Source organism: Protopterus annectens, chromosome 8.part0 (genome assembly GCF_019279795.1).
Source record: "Protopterus annectens isolate FY-2018-M chromosome 8.part0, PAN1.0, whole genome shotgun sequence".
Classification (NCBI taxonomy): Eukaryota; Metazoa; Chordata; order Ceratodontiformes; family Protopteridae; genus Protopterus; species Protopterus annectens.
The window spans coordinates 785,626,799-785,648,608 of NC_056741.1; the positions used below are offsets into that span (position 1 = coordinate 785,626,799).

Sequence of the window (21,810 nt, forward strand, 5' to 3'; positions counted from 1 at the left end):
AGTCCATTTTTTGAAGGCATTTGGGATGGCCCATCTTCTACCTGGATCTACTCCTAAATTCCCCCATACACACCCCCCCCCCCCCAGCCCGCAAAAGACCTCATCACCAGCAGGGCCTGGAAGGAGCTGGACATGGTGGAACCCATGCCCAAGAAAGCAGGTAAGTTCCTCAGTCCTCCACAGGCCAGGTCTTTTTTGGAGCTAAGGTGTCCCTGCCAGTGCCCTCATGGTGGCCGTTGCTACCAAGGAGGAGTTAGCTGAGCAGTGCTCCTTGGTCCATCCCCTGAACAGGGAGTCCTGGGTGATTGACCACTTTGGAAAGCATGTGTTTCTCAGCTACTTTTGGTCTGAGAGCAACCAATTACTTGGCCCATTTTATCCGGCTTCGGAGCTTACCACTTGCCTGTCAGAGTTGTTGTCTCAAGAGAGCTTCAGGCAAGTCTGTCGATGGCTGTCCACTCTCCCCTCCCTAGCGAATGCCTCGATGAGCTTGATCTCTCATGCCTGGCTTTGCCTTTATGGGTTCACAGAACCCTTTAAAGCATTTTTTGCAAATGCCCCTTTTGATGGTTCCACTTTGTATGGACCGTCCGTTCGAGACCTCACAGTGAGCAGGAAGGCAAGACTCTTTCTGCAGCGGGAAATCAAGTTTCCTACCCCCAGAGGTGCTTTTTAAGATCTCGAGAGGTGGTGCAAAGCTTTGGTTCTTCCTTTCAGGATGCTCCCCAGGAATCCTCTTTCACAGGCTGGGGCAGGGGATTCAACGGTAGATGCTGCTATAGGGGCAGAGGGGGTCTGCAAAATCAGGGCTGTGAAAAACCCTTCTCAGAGAAGCCCTTCCAGCACTCCTGATGTGTTGCCCGACTGTCCTGCCCTGGAGGCAGTCAGGGGTAGTCTCTCCCTCCACCCACTACCATGGACAAGTCTCACGATCAGTGGGTGCTAAAAATTATTTCCAGGGATTACTCCATTCCCTTCTGTCAGCTCTCTCCAACTCCAAGATCTCTCCAAGACGTTCCACCCCATCAAAGGGAGTTGGCCTATCACAAAGTGCAAGACCTCCTTCAAAAAAGAGCCATTCAAGGTTCCTGACAGGACAAAGAGGGTCCGGAACTTGCTTTTACTTCTTTTTGGTACCAAAAAAGACCAGCGACCTTCGTCCAGTTCTGGAACTCCATGAACTAAACCTTTCTGTCAAGAAGTCCATGTTTTGGATGGCCACTGTGCAGTCCATTCTGCCCCTCTTGCACAAGGATGATTGGATGTGCTCCGTGGATCTCAAGGATGCGTACTGTCATATAAAGATTGACAGATGCTCCAGGAGACGTTTGCACTTTCAGCTAGAAGCGAGTCATTATCAGTTCAGAGCCTTGCCCTTTGGACTCACCACAGTCCCTCGGATGCGTATCAAATGTATAGCAGTGGTAGCAGCTCATTGCTGGCTGCAGGGTTTCCACATTTTTCCATATCTTTCCATATCTGGACAATTGGCTCCTCACAGCTCCCAAGAGGCATCGACTAACACTGGTTACCAGGTATGTTCTCAGGATTTTCCAGCATCTAATGATCACAGTGAGCCTGCCCAAGTCAAATGTAGTTCCCAGCTAAAACCTGGAATTCATTGGAGTACAGTTGGACACGATTATAACGTGCCCACATGTTCATTTGATTCTCAAAGCACTAGGCTCTATGGCAACTGCCATTCAGTTGGTGCCTCTTGCCATGTATCATATGCGAGTTCTCCAATGGACCTTGGCAGTGCAGTGGTCTATTCTGTCTCAGCCCATGTATATGATGATATAATTGACACAGCAATTATCTAACTTGGTGGCTTCAAACTCCGACCCTTTTGTTTTCCCCTGTCCAAGGCCACTGTGACAATGGATGGCTCCTTGTTGAAGTGGGGGAGGGGGAGGCATTTACAGGGCAGGATGGTCCAAGATGCGTGGTCCCCTATAGAGACAAATTGCACATCAAAGCCCTGGAGGGGAGAGCAGTCCTTTTAACATTGCAAGCCTTTCAGGACTGCATCCCGCTGGTGAACACAGCAATTCAGGTGGACAACATGGCTGTAGTTTGGTACATCAACAAGCAAGGGGGAACACTGTCTTATTTTCTATGCAGAGAGGGCATGAGAGTGTGGGAACGGGCAATGTTTTTCAGGTGATTTCTTCTTGCAACCCATATACCCTTGAGTTCCAGCGTGCTGGCTGACAAACTCAGCAGGTCCATCTTGGGTTCTCACACGTGGTCCCTGAATCTCAGTGACGAGGCAGATCTTTGACCATTGGGGTCAACCATGCTGCAACCTTTTTGCTTCCCTGATAGACTACAAGTGCAACTATTATTTTGCCCTGATTCCCCTGACAGGGAAGTCACCGAAGGGCGCTCTTGTTCACAATTGGCCTCCTCCAGGTCTCCTTTTTGCTTACCATTCGATTACCCTAATACCCAAAGTTTTACATACAGCTCATCACCCAAAGAGCTCTCTCATATCGTCAGGCATGGTTCTCTTTCCTAAGGTCTCATCTGAAGTTATCCCCCTTGGATACTGGATTCCATTCCAGATCTTTTCTCCTACCCCTGGGGGCTTACACTTCCCAATCTCTGGACTCCTCGTCTAACTACATGGTTTCCCCAGTTCCAGTAATTCTGATTTGGTCCAGGCTTCCTTCCCCAGTGAGGAAACCTTGCCATCTGATGTGAGCAGCAACCACTGCCATGCATTTGTTGAACACTCTGGGGGCTGTGGTGAGACCAAAGGGCAATGCTCTGAACTGGAAATGACTGGCTCCTATCCTGAAGCACAGAAACCTCTTTGAGCTTTTTTCCATTTTTATGTGTTAATAAGCGTCTTGGAGGTCTATAGAGCATATCCAATTGTCTTTTTCCAAGAAAGGAAGTATCGATTGAATCAAGACCATCCGGAATTTGGTTTGGTGAACTGCCTTGTTGAACTGGCTGAGATCCAAAATGGGTCTCCAGTTCCCTGTTTTTTAGGCACTAAAAAGAATCTTGAGTAAACCCCGGATCCTGTCTGGTGGGACTGTTTTTGGATGACTCTATTGTTGAGCAGTTTTTGAATTTCTAAGGCTGCTGCCTCTCTTTGATTGGGTGGATCATTTGGGAGTCTTTTTTGGGATGTTGGACTCGTAACAAGTGGAATTTCCTAACTTCTGAATATTATTCCCTGCACCCATTTGTCCAAAGTTATCAATTGCCAGACAGTTTGATACAGGGATAAGCGTCTCCCGACTGCCTCCAGAGGAAAGCAATCCGGCCCTCCGGTTCAGGGATGCTGATAGGAAGCTCCAGAGAGATTCTCTGGATCCCTGATTCTGCAGTCCATTTCTGCCCCTAGGATGGCATCTTCCATTGTTTCTCTCTCTGGCCCGGAGGAAATCTTTGCCTCATGAGTCTGGAAAGGCCTTTGGATTTTTTTAAACCAGTCTCCCACTTCTTTGATTTCTAGAATACGGTCTCTGAGGATTGGATAAATGTATGGCTACGGCAGCAGGGTCTTGCCATCTTTCTCACATCTAGCTAGATTGTCTCTTACCTTGGGACCAAAAACAGTCGATCCGTCAAAGGGAGCATTGACAAATGACACTTTAAATGGCTCCGCAAAGTCACACAAGCGCATCCAGGACTGCCTTGTAATGGCTATGCCTGAACCTGGTGCTCTAGTAGTCCCTTCAGCTGCGTGGGCAATGAGCCTCATGGACGAATTGGAGATAGTATCAAGGGTTGCAAGCTGAGAGGTAACTTTGTCACGCACCCCTTCATCTACTGCTTCTGAGAGAGTATTTGAAAGCTCTTTGATCAAATCTCTCTTTAATCTGGTAATGTGCACCATATAATTCATGGACCTTAGAGTGAAGGTAGTTAAAGCATAAACATGCTTCCCAAAATCTATCCATAGTCTTAGACTCCTTGTTAGGAGGATGGATAGTCAGACTCTCTTCAGCGAGTTCCTTTTTGGTGCTGGCCGCTATCACCATGGCGTCAACAGAAATCCCTTTAGACCAATGTGGCTCATCCTTAGGGGCCGATAATATACGGTCAGGTCTCTTGCGGAAAGGTCCTATGGTATGAGACATCTGCCACACCCGCTGAGCAATCAATTTAATAAGATCATCAGCAGGCAGAGAAATCCAAGAAGTAGAGGGCTGGGCATGAAATGCCTCCAGGTGTACTGATTTCCTGTGAAGAAGGTTGAATAGAGGACCAGCCACCCCTCTGTTTTAGGATGCCCCCGAAGGAAACATCAGAGGGTGTCCTAGGGAACCTTCCCCCTCATCAAAATCAGCATCTTCAGTGAAGGACTCTTCCGGGGAGTCTAGGTGCTTCCTCTTGCACTTCCTCTTCACAGGGACTTCCATGGGGAGATGATCCAGGGAAGTATCTGAAGAGGAGACCACTAAAATGGCAGTCTCGTAGGACTTCTGTGTTCTCTGTCCAGGTGATGAAACTGATGGTAGCTCAGGCCGAGGGGAAGCAGAAATCTGTCCCAACAGGGATGGCAAAGACTGAGAGTCTGCAATGGGCAATGCCTTCTCCTTTACACAAAAGGTTGCCCATCATAGAGGGATGGAGCCCGGAACCAAAATAGGCTTCTTCGAAACCGGGGTCACACCCTGCACCGAGGAGGCAGCCTCTTTAACAGAAGCCCAGGTCAGTCCTAGAAAGGCCGAGGTACCAAGCCGCATGGATGGTTCTGAAGGAAACTTAATCGATCCAAGCCCCTCGGACCCAACCAGAGAATCATGACCCCGGGAGACCTCTGGTGCCGAAAACTCAGAGGAACTCAAGACAACTCTCAGAACCGGAGAAGAGGATGCTACCAGAACCGAGACAGTGGAAGATTGGAAAGTCGGAACAGAGGGCTACAAAGTCTCGATAGGAGTTTGAGGAGGAGGTTATGGAGGAGTTGTAGCTAGACTAATTCCAAGGCCAGCATTGCTAGGAAACGAGGTTAATCCGCTGGCTATCAGGAGCTGATCTACCAGTCTCAATATATCAGCCTAAGAAAGACTCTTAGTAGAATGAATAGAAAATGAGGAAGATGATTTAAGGGGTCTCACATCTGCGAAGGGGCTTGATTGCCTGTCTTTTAAGGGGTCAGTGGAAGGAAAGTATTCCGTCCTTGGCAGCTGTAATGATTTCGGCACCGAAGAATCTGTTGGTACAGAAGATGTTTTTTCTGATTCCGGAAGCATTTTAGGTCTGGAACCAGATAAATCCTCCGGTGCTGAGGAACTCTTTGGTACCGAGGATGACTTAGACATTTTTTTACTGTTCCAAGAACCTTGGAACTGAAGAAGGCCTTTTCTTCGAAACAGATGAAGAAGATGAGGAAGTGCTATCTTCAATTCTGGACTTGGATAAGGCCTCATCAAATCCTGTTTTATGTAATCCATTCAATAGTAATTTGCTTTTCCTTTCAGTCAGGGTTCGCGTAGAGAACCCATGACAGATCGAACAATTTTGCTGCAGATGAATCTTTCCCAGACAATATGCATGTAAAGTGTGACTATCAGAATTAAGCATATTGCCCTCACATTTCTGGCATCTTTTAAACCTTGAGGTGCCTTTAACAGATTTAACAGGGGAAGGTTGTTGCTTTTCTTCATCCTCCATAATAATGGAAATAAGCAACTGTCAAGCAGTCACAAGGGAAAAGAAAGTTAAAGGATTTTTTTTAAATAACTAAATGAAGATGAGATCCTAACAATGGTATTTTCGAGTACCTGTAAAGGTAATGAAGAAGTAAGAATCGGTAGGAAAAAATTAGCAACAATGGTAATTAAGTTCTACTGATGGCAGGAGATGGGAAAGGGAAAGAATGAACAGTTATGTTAGGGATAAGAGGAGGTGGTAGATAGTGAAAAAGGAATTAGACAAGGATTTTTAAAAAGGTGGATCCAAAAAATTAGAAAATAACTCACTGTTCTAGCCAAGACTCGAGAGAAGAAATCTAACACATTTGGTCTTTGAAGTGGCAAACGAGATCTGAGGTAACTTCAGAGAGAATCGTTATGGGTAGTGCCTGGCTTGATAGTTTGGAGAGCATGAGCTGGAAGATATGGCCGAGTCAATTCAGAGATTCAGAACCGAACCCACAGATGGAACATTGTGCTAAGACGTAACTACTTTTTTGGCTTCGCAAAAACCATCTATGGAGAAAGTGTATTCCAGTAAGTGGGAAAGGTTTACCTTTTGGGCCAGGCGACTGAATCTAGAACCCTTTTCAGCCAATTCAGGATGAGGCAATTTTCTCTACTGTTAGGCTCCAGTTGCCTGCCGTTTCTAATTTCCATGTCCGCGATAAGCCTACCTTTTCTTCCAAGTTGTGCAAAGCCTTTATGAAAGGAGTTTCCTTCTTTAGCCTCCTATTAAGGATCCATCACCTCCGTGGGATTTCACCTTGGTGCTGCAGTCTCTAACCCAAAAGCCATTTGAACCTGCTAGTCCATGCAACATTAACTTCCTGTCCTGGAAGATGGCCTTCTTAATGGCCATTACTTCTGCCAAGAGGGTCTCGGAACTACAGGCTCTGTGCATTAAGCCACAGATTGATTTTTTACAAGGATAGGGTGTCTCTTAGAACAAATCCTTCCTTTCTCCCCAAAGTGACCTCTGAAGCAAATTTCAGTCAGTCGATTAACTTCCAGTTTTCTTCCCTAATTACTCTAATCAAGGAGACTACATCTTGCATTGTTTAGATGCCCAGAGACAGTTGTATTTTTATTTGAAAAGGACTGAGGAATTTAGGAGTTCAGACCAATTTTTCATGGCTTTCTCCTAAAACAGAAAGGGTCATAAAGTCATAAAGGAATAATGACACGGCTAGCATCAGATAGTTATGTACTTACCAAAACTTGGTATCTGTGCTATCCATTGCCATTATTCCTCACATTCTTGCCCTCCTTTCCCCTTCCTTCTGGTATGTTTGGTGAGGCTGAAGTGGGTTGGCTCTGACGAGAAGTTTTTGACTTCTGTTTTCAGATGTCTCTGCATTTCAGCGAATTTAGCAAACTCGATCGGAGGGTTAGATAGCAGGGGATTATAGGAAGGGGAGGAGTTTGAGTTCTAGATCTGTCTGATAAGTAGCCGACTTGGATTAGAGGTCAGATCCTAGACCCATCTGTGAGGAGTAATGACACTGGATAGCACAGATGCCCATTTATGATAAGTACATAACTCTTTTTTCTAAGCTTGTAAGAGCAATATTGAAAAATAAAGTGATCCTATCTTTGGTTCATTGTCCCTGCATTATTTATGACTTTGTCCATTTTTTTTCACAGGGTTGTATTAGCAGGGCACTACTACCCATATGCTAGTAAGGCAGTGTGCTCTACATACATCTATTTTTACTGATAAGTGGAACTTGCACAACTGTACTACTTGCACAATTTTGTGGTAGAGGATTGTTTTAATGGATTTTTTTTCTTTCTATGTCAGGTCGAAAATTTTACTGTGCCCTTTTCAGATGGGAGAGTCTTTTGTTACCTTATTCATCATTATCAGCCTTCCTACCTGGGTTTTGAAGATATTCACCAACGAACCACTCAGACAGTTGAGTGTAATCATCGTGGCTCAGTGGGTTTGAACTCAAGTGCATCAGATAGTTCTTTGGACACCTGGCTGGAGTTTGACCAAAGTAAGTGTGTTTCTAGGATGTAGTTATAAATGTACATATCATATTGTGAGTTTAGTAACTTTATAATTGAGCATTGGAGTTTAGGATTTGAGCATGCATCCTAAGTTGTGTTGAATTTTTGGGCTTGTACCTCCACATATTTTGTAGTGGTACAGCAGTTAGGGCTGCTGCATCAAAGTGCCTGGTTTTGTGACTCAGTTCACATTTTATACAAAAAGAGTCAGCATATCCTTTCTTATCTGTATCAGTTTTAAGTGCTTTGATTTCCACTCACATGCCAAATACATGCCTTAAGTAAACAAGTGAAACAAGTGAGTCTCTGGGTTGTCAGAAATTGTGTGTGCAGTGCATCTCTCTTCTGCTATAAACTTGATGTCTCTTCCTGAATTAAATCTTTGCCTTACAGTCCCTGGGTACTGGGGTATGGGCATCTCCAGCATGACCTTGAACTGAATAAAGCAGATATCCTAGATTAAATGAATGACATTTCTTAGTGCTAGAGCAGCCATTCTATAAAGATGGTTACAGGTATTGATAACCAGAAAAAGTGAGCAAAAATTGAGGAGCAGGACTGAGAATGATGCTGCACAGAACTACAGATGGAATTTCATTGTTCTCAAACCAAATGATGAAGCAATCTTGGTGTAACAAACCAATAACCACTTTCAGTGGGAAATATAATGCAGTATCCAATGGCAAACCAGCAAGAAGTTTGTCTTTTACCCAGAGAATTTAAATGTTTAAAAAGCAAGTAATCAGGTTTAGCGCATTTGTGTAATCTAGACATAGTCAGGTCTTCCAAGGTGCCTGCACATTGAGTAAAAGCTTAATTCTGGCTCTCCCTGTGTGAAAACAGAAACTCAGCAGAGAAGACCAGTGTACTTTTGTGTCTGAGTAAATTTCAGTAACTGGCTAGTAACTGCACTACCTGGGTTTCTGGAAAAAAGAAATCCAGAGGACCTGAAAGAAAATCGGCTATGATCAAGGAGGAAAAACACTGACTGGGAAACGTTCTGCAGCTTTTCATCAGAAAGGAGTGCAACCTCCAGACATGACTTCCAGTAACCTAGAGGAATAAGACAATTGCATGTAGATCTGGTTAAAATAAATGGAACATTGATGGATTATATCAACTTAGACAAAAGCCTGGCAAAAAATGGAGGAAGCTTTAAACAGATATTTAGATGAGGTGATAAAACTGCAAAAATCAGAGGCTGAAATGTAGAAACTGCTGGCTGAAATACAAAACTACTCAAGAAGAGATGTTTTGAAAAATAATAGAATTAGAGGTCAGAGCACATAGGAAAAACCTGATATTTTCAGCTGTACCAGAGAAGCTGGAAGGATGGACCGTATTACTTTTATGAAAGCACAAATAAGTAACTGGACTAGTATTCCACAGCAGGAGTTTAATTGAAAGAACACATCGTGTGTATGCTCTAACCTGGATACGAGAAAGCACCTAGACCTTTAATAGTAAAGATGCAACCCTACCAGGAGAAGTTGATTCTGGTAAAACTGGGGCAAAAGGACAAAGTACTAAAAGTGGGGGACGGCTTTTTATGTGTGTGTGTAAGAATGATTACTCATTGTACACCAGGCAGAAGAGGAGTTGATTTATTCTACTGTTCAGGGAATGTCGGGAAGCAGGCATGAGATTCAAACTGCTGTACCCAGCTGTCTTCAAATTATTCTTCCCTGGAGGAACAAAATCAATTTTTGATGCAATACATGCTAAGGAGGAAATACAGAAGTTTGTCCAAAACAAAGTGAGCTGTGAAACAGAATGGGATTGATTGTTGTTCTTCTGGTAATAAAGACCACAGAGAGACTGTGTCTGTGAAAACTTTTCCAGTGTTTGAACATAAAAGTCTGCAAAGAAGGAAGGGGAGCATAAGAGGTGATTAGAAGAATAAAAAGTACATTGGAATTGAAACAGGGACAGGATTTTGGGAGATGGAGATGAACAGGAATAAAATCAGTAACTTGGAAATTGATAAATGTGGGATTAAAAAGCATTAATATTTGTGAAATATGACAGAACAAGAATATCTGGAATTGTTGGACTTTTTGGGGGGTTTTGGATTTTTGGGGTACTCTGCCCTACTTCATGTCACTTGATGTTTGGAGAAATACTTAGGGGAGGGGAAGAGGTGGGAGAAAGTTAACTGTAAGTAAAACAAAATGTGTTTTTACTGGTGCTATTTTTATAGTGAGTTTCTTTTCATGCTGTAAAGTAAAGTTTTCTCAGTTATTTTTAAGTGTAATGGGGATACTATTGTAAATGGGTGCTCCTTTTTTTCTTTCTCCCTTCTCTCTTTTTCCTAGTTCAGTTTTAAGAAATGTATGCAGTGCGATGTTAAGTCTGGTTACAAGAGCATGACAAAAATTGAATGCTCTTTTTTCATTCTTGGATGGGGGAATGACTAGATTAAGCTCCTTGGCTTGATCTAGTAACACATTTTAACAGAAAGCAAGTAAATGAAAAATAATATTTAATATTATAAGCCTTTTTTTCCTAGCAAATAAATGTCTGCATAGTACCCACTAGCAGTTCTGTATCTGGTCCTCATGTCTTCTTGGAGATAATCTGATAGAGAAATTGGCTACAATCTGATAAAGAGAAATTGGACAGAAAAAAAGAGAAAATTGGCTAGGAGATAGTTCTCTGAGAGCATTCAGATGTTTTCCCAGCTGGGAGAGCTGTAAAGGTAAGACAAGACCAGACAGCACTTAATTGAAGCATAGGTTGCACAATGCATCTTAGTATGGATAAACCTGTATTTTAGGTTTACTCAAGTCTGAGAGTATGGGTGTCAGTTGTGGACATTTATTCCTAATAAGAGGGTAAACCTTCACTATTTGGAAATGCACATAGTTTTATATGTTAGTACTAAGCTAATAGGTTTTAGTGGGGGTATTGGGAGCATGTTTGAAGGTTTTCAAAAAAATAAGTTTTGTAATGTGACATAGGGTCAAATGGATATGACCAGAAACAACTTCAACCTGCCAATCAGTGTATGTGTGTAACACAAAAGCTGGAACTAGACATTTAACTAAAAAGGTGTTACAAGTAAAAAGTTATTATTCCCACCTTTTGATACAGTGATGGTTTCTTTAACGTCTTTAAATGTCAGTGGTCTCACAGATGCAAAGGAGGAGTAGTGAGCTGTATTAAAAACTGTATAGTGCAAATAGCTATGCTACATGAGAGACACTTGGGAAGAACCGAACATGTGAATATGATAAAGGTTTTCAGGATGGCTATTCAGTGGAATACTTCGGACAGAGGAAAAGATGAGTACTTACATTAATTGCAAGAGGAGTTCCAATAGTGATAGAAGAAGATAAAAAAGATAATAATGGGAGATGTGTGGTACTAGGAGGCTACTGGCAAGGGGGGAGTATTACAGTGGCATATATTTACATTCCACCTAAAACTGCTATCATGGACCTTAAGAAAATTCTGGGAGAAATCTGCTAGTAAGGAATATTGCTTCTAGGTAAGGACTGGAATTTGATTTGCAACAGTGAAGATGTGTCTGGGGAGCCCAGAAGGGAAAGTATAACAAAGGAGAGTAGATCTTTGAAGAAATTTGTCAAAATATTTTGCATGGAAAATGTGAATTTAGTATTAGGAGTTAGTGAATTTACATATTATTCCCCCAAGATACAAAAACTGGGCTAGGCTAGACAGAATTTACATTTCAGAGGAACATGTGCATTTAATTGACGGTCTTGATACACTTTCAATAACTATTTCAGATCATGCACCAGCAATAACTAAAATAAAAACACAGGGTAATGAAATAAAAATGGAGACCCTGACCATTTCCTACCTATCTGTTGAAAGGAGAGTAATTTAAAGAATGGGTAGTGGAAATTATTCAGGAGGTATTAGAGAAGATATAAAATTCTTCTGAAAATTATAGCTAGGGAGAGGGATAAAACTAAAATGGAAATTAAAAATAGGACAGAAATAAAAGAATGGGAGATATGGTTAAGAAATAATTATTTAGAGGGGCTGACCTGTGTAAAAGTATTGCAGTATAGTGGGACTCTTGCACAACAAAAAGAGCAACTGCAGAATGCTAAATAGAAAATAAGGTATTACCTTGATAATTGTGGTTTAAGGCAGTAACTTGTAGTTTATTGGCCATTTTGGGTCATTTCCTGTCTTTTCCAGCCCCCTGCTATAAAGCACGCTTTGGTGGGCTTTTCTGGCTATAGAGAACTCAGCACAGCTCCTCGTGGTGTCCAGCAGAGTTCCTAGAGCAGCAGAGACCAGAAAAGACAAACTTTCCAGATTCTAAGTATTTTTTTCTGCATTTTCGACTTTTTAAGCCTTTCGATTGCTATTTCTGCCTGTTTTATTCTGCTATTACCTGTTTTTACTGTTTTTAATAGCTTGAATTGTTTATTGCACTTGCTTGTTTAAGTTTTGCTTAAAAGTTAAACAACAGGCTAATACACTCAAGTGTACTAGCTTTTGATAGCATTTAGTCGAAAAACACAGCATTTATTGTATTTTCTGCCTATCTGAAAAAAAAAAACTTGAAAAAAACAAAAAAAATACTCTTGTTTTCCATACTTTTCTAATAGTTTGTTCCAGTGATCAGATTTTGCTGATCCCTGGGCTTTGTCTTGGTTCCTGTTTTCTCCATTTTCCTTGTTTGGTCAAGGGGTAGATGTCCTTCATGGATGCATCTGCAGTCATAACAAGTGGGTTGTCCTGTCGTCAGGCAGCCCTGCAGTCGGCCGGATTCCAAAGTCCGGGTCCGGCTTCGGCTGATGTCGCACTCCACCCGACGTCATCTCTGTTGGTCTTCGGGTATAAAAGCATCAGCCGACGCCATTTTCCCCAGTCTTTCTTGCCGCGTGGCGCCCGAAGCAAAAGCTGTTCGCAAGTGCCGGTCGGTCGGATCCAGAGATTACTTCTACCGAATACTACTTCGAAGACTTCTAAAGCTAAGTACCCCGTTGGGGACTCTTTCTTGCCTCAGCCGATGTCAGAAAAAGTTAACAATTGTTTAACCTGTGGGAAACAAATACCTCATAAAGATTTCCACTCTTACTGTCTGCCTTGTTTAGGCCCAGCCCACGACGTAGCAGCCTGTTCGGCCTGTGCCTCTTTCAACCGACGAACGCTTAGGCGTCGGTCGGAGTTTGCAGAACTGTTTTTCGGTACTGATTTTGCGTACATTATGCCGTCGGATCCTCCGACTACCCAATCTACCAAAAACGCAAAGATAAAGACCGACACTCGCGGTCCGCGGTTTCGGCCGAAACCACGGTAAAGCAAACATGAGTGTCTCGGTTTCGGCGAAACCGAGAAAACTGATCAAAGTACAGCTGAACCTATTCTTACAACTGAGGCCCCTGCTACAACTCTTGAATCGACCTCAGAAATTTTACCCACTACGGTGGTTGACTTATCAGACACCCCCTTGGATGCCTCTACCCCAGCACGTGGTGCTGCTAGGCCTCCAGCAGCCATGTCCATTAAGGCCTTCGCCAGGGCTAAAGCAGCCAAGACTACTAAAACAGTGCCTGTTAAACCCCCCACATCCAGGCCCTCTTCTAGTACTCAAATGCTTTCTTTGGCAGAAGATTTAATTTCTTTAATTAGAGGATCTCAATCTCACCCAGACAGGGCCTCTCAGCCCCCAGAGAAGAGACCTAGGGCAGAGCCCCCTGAGCCAGTGTCTTCTGATGACTCTGCTGATGAATCAGACATAACTGACCAGCCAGAGGCTCCCTTCTCCAATTTTGAAGATTCTGATGCTGAAGAATCCATTCCAGCTGCTTCCCACCAGAAGAATTCTCCTTTGGGAAACCTTGCATGCCATGCGAGAACAGTTCCAATGGCAGCAACAGGATTTTTCAGACTCCAGAAAAGACTTAGGACCTTTCTGCACCTCCCACAGCACAGGCCCTTAGCTATACCTCCTGTTCTCTCTGTGGTGGATGATGCTTTCAATGATGTTTGCTCCGCTCCAGATTCTTTACCCCAGCCCCTGCCAAACCAGACAGATTTTACAGGGTGCCAGATACTCATCACCACCTTTACAAGGCCCCACTTGCAGACCCAGAAACTATATCCCAGGGTCCCAAGGCAGTAGCAGCGACCACAGCTAAAAACCCTATTCCTTCTGAAAGGGAAGCAAGGTCATTAGACAGATGGGGTAAAAGGTCTACACTTCAGCTACTCTTTCAGCTAGAGCTTTAAACTGTCAGTTTCACATGATACAATACCAAGAGTTTATGCTTGATCAGTTAACTAAAAACTAACCACTGATGAATCTCTTGATAAGAAATATGTATTAGAGATGGTAAATAACATACAACAGGTTAGCAACCATTCCTTAAAATGTGGCTATGATGCACTGGAGGCTTCATTTAGATCAGCCATGACAGGCACAGTGATAAGAAGGCATGCATGGCTAAAGGAACAAGCTTTACCGGATCATGTTAAAGCTAAGTTGCTAGATGCTCCTATGGACAAGACAAGTTTGTTTGGTACACCTGCCCAGCAGGTTATGAAGAAAATGGAAGAAAAGGCAAAATCTGTTCAAACTGTTAAAGATTTCTTGCAGGTTCAACCCCAAGGTTTAGCAGGAACTGGCCTGCCAAAATTGGTCCTTTCCAGACTCCACAAAATTTCAAAGGGGCAGGAATAGGCGTTCCAGAGGCAGAAATCAATCCAGAGGAGGTGCCTACAGAGGCGACAGTGGCAAGGTAACAACAGAGGCACAGACACAGCCACTGCCACTACATCAGCACAACCACAGTGACTTGATCCTAAATCCGCCTACCAGGGAACAAATAGCAGCTCCTCTAGGCGGAAAGTTAACCTTATTTTCAAAGAACTGGCACTACATAACAAAAGACAAGTGGATTTTACAAACCATAGATCAAGGTTACCGGTTTCACTTCCACACTTTACCAGTCAAAGAGGAATGCCAAATCTACCTCCAAATCAAAAACAGAGGCTCTCGCCAGATAATGGAGTTAGCAAACATGAGAGCTGTGGAAAGAGTGCCAACAGCAGAACAAGGAAAGGGGTTCTATTCCAGACTATTCCTAGTTCCAAGAAAGGAAAAAAGTTGGAGACCAATTCTCGACCTGTCCACCTTAAATACATACATCATTGTCCCAAAATTCAAAATGCTGACCCTACAGCAACTTCTTCCCATGCTGGGCAAGGAGTCTTGGCTGGTAACTCTAGATCTCAAGGAGGCATACCTGCACGTCCCCATTCGACCAATCTGCAGAAGATACCTCAGATTTCTTGCAGGATCAGAGCACTATCAATTCTCAGCATTGCCCTTTGGCTTATCTACTGCCCAGAGTATTCACAAAATGCCTGGCATCAGTAATCGCCCATTGCAGACTACAGGGAATTCAAATTTACCCATACCTGGACGACTGCCTGCTACAAGGGGACAACAAAAGCAAGCTGACAACAGATTTACAAAGGGTCATTTACTTGCTACAAGGACTGGGATACACAGTCAATTTACAAAAGTCAAGGCTGATACCATCCCAAACAAGGACATTCTTGGCCGCGGAATTGGACACAGTACAACAAATGGCATTCCTGACTACAGAAAAACAAAAGAACTTCCCTTTACTTCTTGGCACTAACAAAACTGAACAAGTTAACAGCAAGAAAAGTTCTGCAGGCCTTGGGCTTCATGGCATCATGCATAATCTTGGTCCCATTTGCCAGACTACATATGAGGAAACTACAGTGGTACCTAAAGAATTTATGGTCCCAACACAGACACAGTCTAGAAACAGAAATCCCACTAATTCCATGCTTAAAACAGGAGTTCCTATGGTGGGCTCAGGCATGCCAGTCAAACCCAGGCCTACCCTTTCGCAGATGTCAACCAAGCCAGACCATCACAACAGGCGCTTCAGACCTAGGATGGGGGCCCACATGCTGGACAAATGCGTGCAAGGATTGTGGACACAGGATCAACTTCACCTGCACATCAATCTAAAAGAAATGCTGGCAGTAAAACTGGCAATCCAAAAGTTCAAACCATTTCTCAAAGAGGGCCAGTTGATGATACGGACAGACAACACCACAGTCATGTGGTACATCAACAAACAGGGAGGCACTCATTCATACCCCTATGCAGAATGACCTTGGAGCTGTGGACCCTGGCACTCAGCTACAACATTCAGTTACAGGCAATATTTGTACCGGGAAAGACAATACTCTAGCAGACATATTAAGCAGAACCACGGATGCCCACGAATGGAAGCTGCACCCGGACATCTTCAAGACCATCTCAAAGAAATGGGGAATGCCACAGATAGACCTATTCGCATCACCTCTCAATCACCAGCTCAAAAATTCTGCACAAGGACATTCCACCCACTAGCATGGAAAGTGGACTCACTCTCCTTCAACTGGAAAGGCCTAACAGCATATGCATTCCCACCTCTTCCTTTGATACACAAGGTACTACTAAAAATCAAGGAAGAACGTCCAAGGATAATCCTGATAGCTCCAAACTGGCCAAGACAACACTGGTACCCACTACTGAAGAGCATGTCTCGGAACAATATGTGGCCAATACCCTGATGCCTTTGATGTTAACTCAGAACAACTACAGCATCATACATCCAAACCTAAAAACGCTGCAACTGACTGCATGGAACTTCACATAGCAGCAGCTAATCCAGAACTTTCCCAAAGAGTTAAAGACATTATTCTTGAAGCACGCAGACCTTCAACAAGAAGGAATTATGCTGGAAAATGGAAAAGGTTTGTCATTTGGAGTACGGAAAGAGGAAAAGATGTGTCAAACATAGATATGCCTAACATTCTGGAGTATCTGGCCAAACTTCTTCATTCAGGCCTGTCCTACTCCTCCATCAAGATACATGCATCAGCTATTTCAGCAGAATACAGCTTTGATCCACCTGTTTTTTCGCACCCTTTGCTCAGGCAGTTCCTCAGAGGAATCAAGAATGTAAAACCTCCAAGGAAACCACCATTACCAGCTTGGGATTTAAACTTTGTGCTAGAAAAGTTGACACTATCACCCTTTGAACCAGCAGCAACAGCAGACCTACAACACCTGTCATGGAAAACTGCTTTCCTACTGGCAATTACTTCAGCAAGGAGGGTTTCAGAACTACAGGCCTTAATGGCAGTGCAACCCTTCCTAATCTTCCACCAAGATAGGATGTCCATGAGGACTAATCCTACATTTATGCCCAAGGTGGTATCCAGAGTGTCTTTAAACCAGGCAATCCACCTACCTACCTTCTTTCCCAACCCACAAAACAGAGGGGAAAGAATACTGCATACCTTGGATGTACATAGACAGCTACGCTACTACTTGGACAGAACAAAAAATAGCAGAAAGACTGACCAACTTTTTGTAGCCTATGCAACAGGAAGGGAAGGAAAAGCTATTTCCAAACAGACAATCTCCAAATGGATAGGAAATTGCATACGATACTGTTACTCCTTCCATGGAAAACCAATTCCACAGAACATAAGACCTCATTCTACAAGGGCAACAGCCACTACCACAGCCTTCTTACGAGGAGTGGCAACCAAAGACATTATTGAGGCGGCTACTTGGACCTCCGTGCATACATTTGCCAAGCATTATAATTTGCCTCTATATTCCAGATCCCGAGCAGGGTTTGCCACTGCTGTACTGCAAGGGATCCTAAACACACCATAATCTACTTTTAACCTCCTCCCGTAGTTGGCTATGGTATTCTACCCACTTGTTATGACTGCAGATGCATCCATGAAGGACATAGTACAGTTTTGTACCTACCATAAATGTAGATGTCCGAACTGGATAGCATCTGCAGTCAGGATTACCTCCCTCCTTCCCTCTGTGGTACTCCTAGGGTGTTTACCCTCCTAATAGCTAGCTGTTGGGGGTCTTTATGGTGTATTTGTTTGTATATATGTACATATATGCTTATTGTTGTGTTTACCTCTATCTATTTGGAAACATTGGCATCTATCCAAATTTTAGCCTGCAAGAGGGCTACTGGCATCTGGGGCAAGAAACACTGAGGAAAATGGCGTCGGCTGATGCTTTTATACCCGAAGACCAACAGAGATGACGTCGGGTGGAGTGCGACATCAGCCGAAGCCGGACCCGGACTTTGGAATCCGGCCGACTGCAGGGCTGCCTGACGACAGGACAACCCACTTGTTATGACTGCAGATGCTATCCAGTTCGGACATCTACATTTATGGTAGGTACAAAACTGTACTTTTCTTTACTCACTAGTGGGAGTAGGGAGTACTGAGCTGCCTGTTTGTCCACAGAGGAGTGGTTTAAGGCAGTAACTTGTAGTTTATTGGCCATTTTGGGTCATTTCCTGTCTTTTCCAGCCCCCTGCTATAAAGCACGCTTTGGCGGGCTTTTCTGGCTATAGAGAACTCAGCACAGCTCCTCGTGGTGTCCAGCAGAGTTCCTAGAGCAGCAGAGACCAGAAAAGACAAACTTTCCAGATTCTAAGTATTTTTTTCTGCATTTTCGACTTTTAAGCCTTTCGATTGCTATTTCTGCCTGTTTTATTCTGCTATTACCTGTTTTTACTGTTTTTAATAGCTTGAATTGTTTATTGCACTTGCTTGTTTAAGTTTTGCTTAAAAGTTAAACAACAGGCTAATACACTCAAGTGTTGTACTAGCTTTTGATAGCATTTAGTCGAAAAACACAGCATTTATTGTATTTTCTGCCTATCTGAAAAAAAACTTGAAAAAACCCCAAAAAATACTCTTGTTTTCCATACTTTCCTAATAGTTTGTTCCAGTGATCAGATTTTGCTGATCCCTGGGCTTTGTCTTGGTTCCTGTTTTCTCCATTTTCCTTGTTTGGTCAAGGGGTAGTTTCTTTACTCACTAGTGGGAGTAGGGAGTACTGAGCTGCCTGTTTGTCCTCAGAGGAGTGGTTTAAGGCAGTAACTTGTAGTTTATTGGCCATGTTGGGTCATTTCCTGTCTTTTCCAGTCCCCTGCTATAAAGCACGCTTTGCTGAATAGCGGAGCTGCCACTGTTGCACACTAGGGCAGCGCCGGTTAAGCAGGTTTAAACTATTTGGGCTACCTAAAGTCCACTCTTCAAATTTTCCCTTAAAACTACCTTCCTCGAACTATACTACTGATCAAATCAGCGTATCCTATAACTAAAAGATCATCTCTACTTGACTCCAAGTAGACTATTCTCTATCTGTTAAACCTAGCACTTGCTCCTACAGTACTTATTACCTTGATCGGCACTCTTGTCATAGATAGTACCCCAAAAAGGCAACCCCCATTTCTCGGTCACCCACGTCCCCCCGAATCTTTTTTAAAGTTTTTTGTCTATCCTTCTAGCATGTCGAGGGATCAGTTGCTAGTGTCCTCTCCTGCTCAGCTGGTGAACCTGGGAATATTGAGGCAATGTTACAATTGCCTCATGTACACAGACAACCCTCTCCTCCTCCCACAAAACACAAATACATGCGAGAGATGCAACTATACGGCCAAACTGGAGGCTGAGCTCTCTCAACATAGGACTGGCAAGACCAGTCAGGAGGAGAAGGTTACCACACACACTATAGACCCAGTCTCACATAGTACCATTACAACCTCAAATCATACACATAAACACACAAAGACATACTCAGAGGCTCTGATCAAAAATCTACCAAAACAGCAGAGGCCACCAAAGCAGACACCCAAACAACCACTACCTCAGAACACAACACCTGCAACACATAGACCTCACAGTCAGAGTGTCAAACAGTCACAGCCCTTAAGGCCAAACACAATGCCAGACACATTAGTCATTGGTGACTCCATAGTCAGACGCACTGACGTCCCGCTCACCAGACTGAGTAAGGAGAAGGTCACAGTAAGCTGCCTGTCGGGCGCTAGAATCCGACACATAACGCAAGCACTCAGGTCTCTCAACAGCAGGTACAAATATGACTCAGTCATTGTCCACGCTGGTGTAAACGACCTGAGACGTACCTCCTTGGACTACATGAAAAGAGACATTGAGGAGCTCTCTGATTATGTAGCCCAGGCAGGTATGACCCTGACCTTGAGCAGTATCCTACCTTCACCAAGAATGATGCCACAATACAGAGATAAGATGATCAGCTTTAACAATTGGCTTAAACACTGGTGTCATTCAAAGGGGATCCAGTATCTGTCTGCCTGGTATGACATGCTGGACAAGCCACGCTGCTTCGCAAGGGATGGCTTGCACCTGTCACCCCTGGGATTCCGGATATTGGCAAAGGCTCTTGCCACCCCCATAGTGCCTTTCTTAGGCAAGGCTCAAATTCTAAACCTACCACCCTAGAACACAAAAAAGGAAAAAAACTAAGGGTAATGCTGCTCAATGCCAGAAGTCTAAATCTCAAAATGCACGCACCCGAGGCCCTTCTCAGTATGGAGAACATCGATGTCTGTACTGTGACAGAAACCTGGTTCAAGGCTCCTGAGAGCACCCCAGCGCTATCAGGTTTTACCTCATATCATGCGTTCCGGCCCCAAAATCCGGACAATACCAAGAAAGGAGGGGGGGGTATCCATATTCATCAAGGACACCCACACCTCAAGACTGGTGGCAACGCACGATGCATCGGAGACCATCCAGGTGCAATTAACCATAGGCAAGACTGCTCTGCAAATTGTAGCATGTTACAGGCCACCCTCACAAACTCAGGAACCTCACATGGCCTTCCTGAAAACACTAGAGGGATAAATGTATCACCAAACACCATCATACTAGGTGACTTCAATTACCCTAATATAGACTGGGAACACTACTCAAGCCCAAACACCCTAGCCCAAAAGTTCCTGGAATTCATAAACTCAAATGCCATGGAACAACTAGTCACCATCCCCACAAGAGGAGATAACATACTTGATCTCATCATCACGAACATGGGAGCACAATGTTCAACACCGGAAGTATACCCCTCACTGGTGAGATCAGATCACAAACTAATCTCGCTGGAGGTCCTCATCCCACCCCCACCTGAAATAAAAAAGACTACAGTAAAGAACTTCTCAAAAGCCGACTTCACACTTCTAAAGACTAGTGTGGTCTCCTTTAAGGCCGCCGAGCCAGCGGAAAACAATACTCAAGCCGCTGAATCACTTACAAATGCCTTCTACCAGCACCTGCAGGACTGCATGGATAAGGCAATCCCAAGCAAAACAAAGACTCTTTGTACCAAAGGCAAGCGTCCAGTCTGGTGGACCCCAGCCATAAACAAACTCTACAACAAAAGGAGGAAGCTACTACAAGATAGAGCAAAATCCTTAAAAGGTAAGACACCCTTGATCACTATAAGTAAAAAACTAAGAGCTCTCATAAAATCATCCAAAGCAAATTTCGAGAGAAAAATAGCTAAAGACTCAAAAGACAATCATAAGGCCTTCTTTAGCTATGTTAGAAACCTAGGAGGAAACTCCCAGATATGCTCAGAACTAGTTCAAAATGATGTGAAGATTACTGATCCTACAGACATTGCCAACATACTGGCTGACAGGTTCAGTGCAAACTTCTCCCCTCCCCAAAGGAGAGATATCTATACCAACGAGTGCAGCCCCCAAACATCTCCAGCCAAGTGAGAACTGCTCTCTTCAAAGCAAAAACACAGCATCCATGGGACCTGATGGTGTCCCCGGCTGTGTGCTCCACGAACTCAATGAGGAATTAAACCCACAGCTAGGACAGCTGTTTAATCAAAGTCTTACCTCTGGATACATTACCCAGGAGTGGCACTGCTACTGTGGTCCCTCTCCACAAAGCCGGTGCCTCCTCAGACCCTGGAAATTACCCGCCCATTAGCTTGACAAGCCTTATCTGCAAAGCCATGGAGAGGATCATAATGGACCTCATAAATAAAGACATAGGGAATTTGCAGACTTTGGATCCAACCCAGTTTGGCTTTGTCAAAGGCAGATCATGCCTTTTAAACTAGGTTGACTTTTTCGAAACAGTCACCAAAGCCATTGATGAGGGAAAGGCAGTCCATACAGCCTACCTCGATCTGGCTAAGGCCTTCGATACAATACCCCACTCGGGTATCATTGAAAAACTCATCAGCTTAAATGTTAACCCATACATCACAAGATGGGTTGCAAAC

The 21,810-nt window shown here is 43.8% G+C and overlaps 1 protein-coding gene across 1 annotated transcript in view; it reads left to right on the forward strand.

Annotated features, from left to right (window-relative positions):
* ASPM (assembly factor for spindle microtubules) overlaps positions 1 to 21,810 on the forward strand; it is a 2,279,206-nt gene that overhangs the window by 831,500 nt on the left and 1,425,896 nt on the right. The window contains exon 15 of the mRNA XM_044080257.1: positions 7,465 to 7,663. Within this exon, the coding sequence (XP_043936192.1) occupies positions 7,465 to 7,663 (199 nt within the window). The remainder of the gene's footprint in view (positions 1 to 7,464; positions 7,664 to 21,810) is intronic.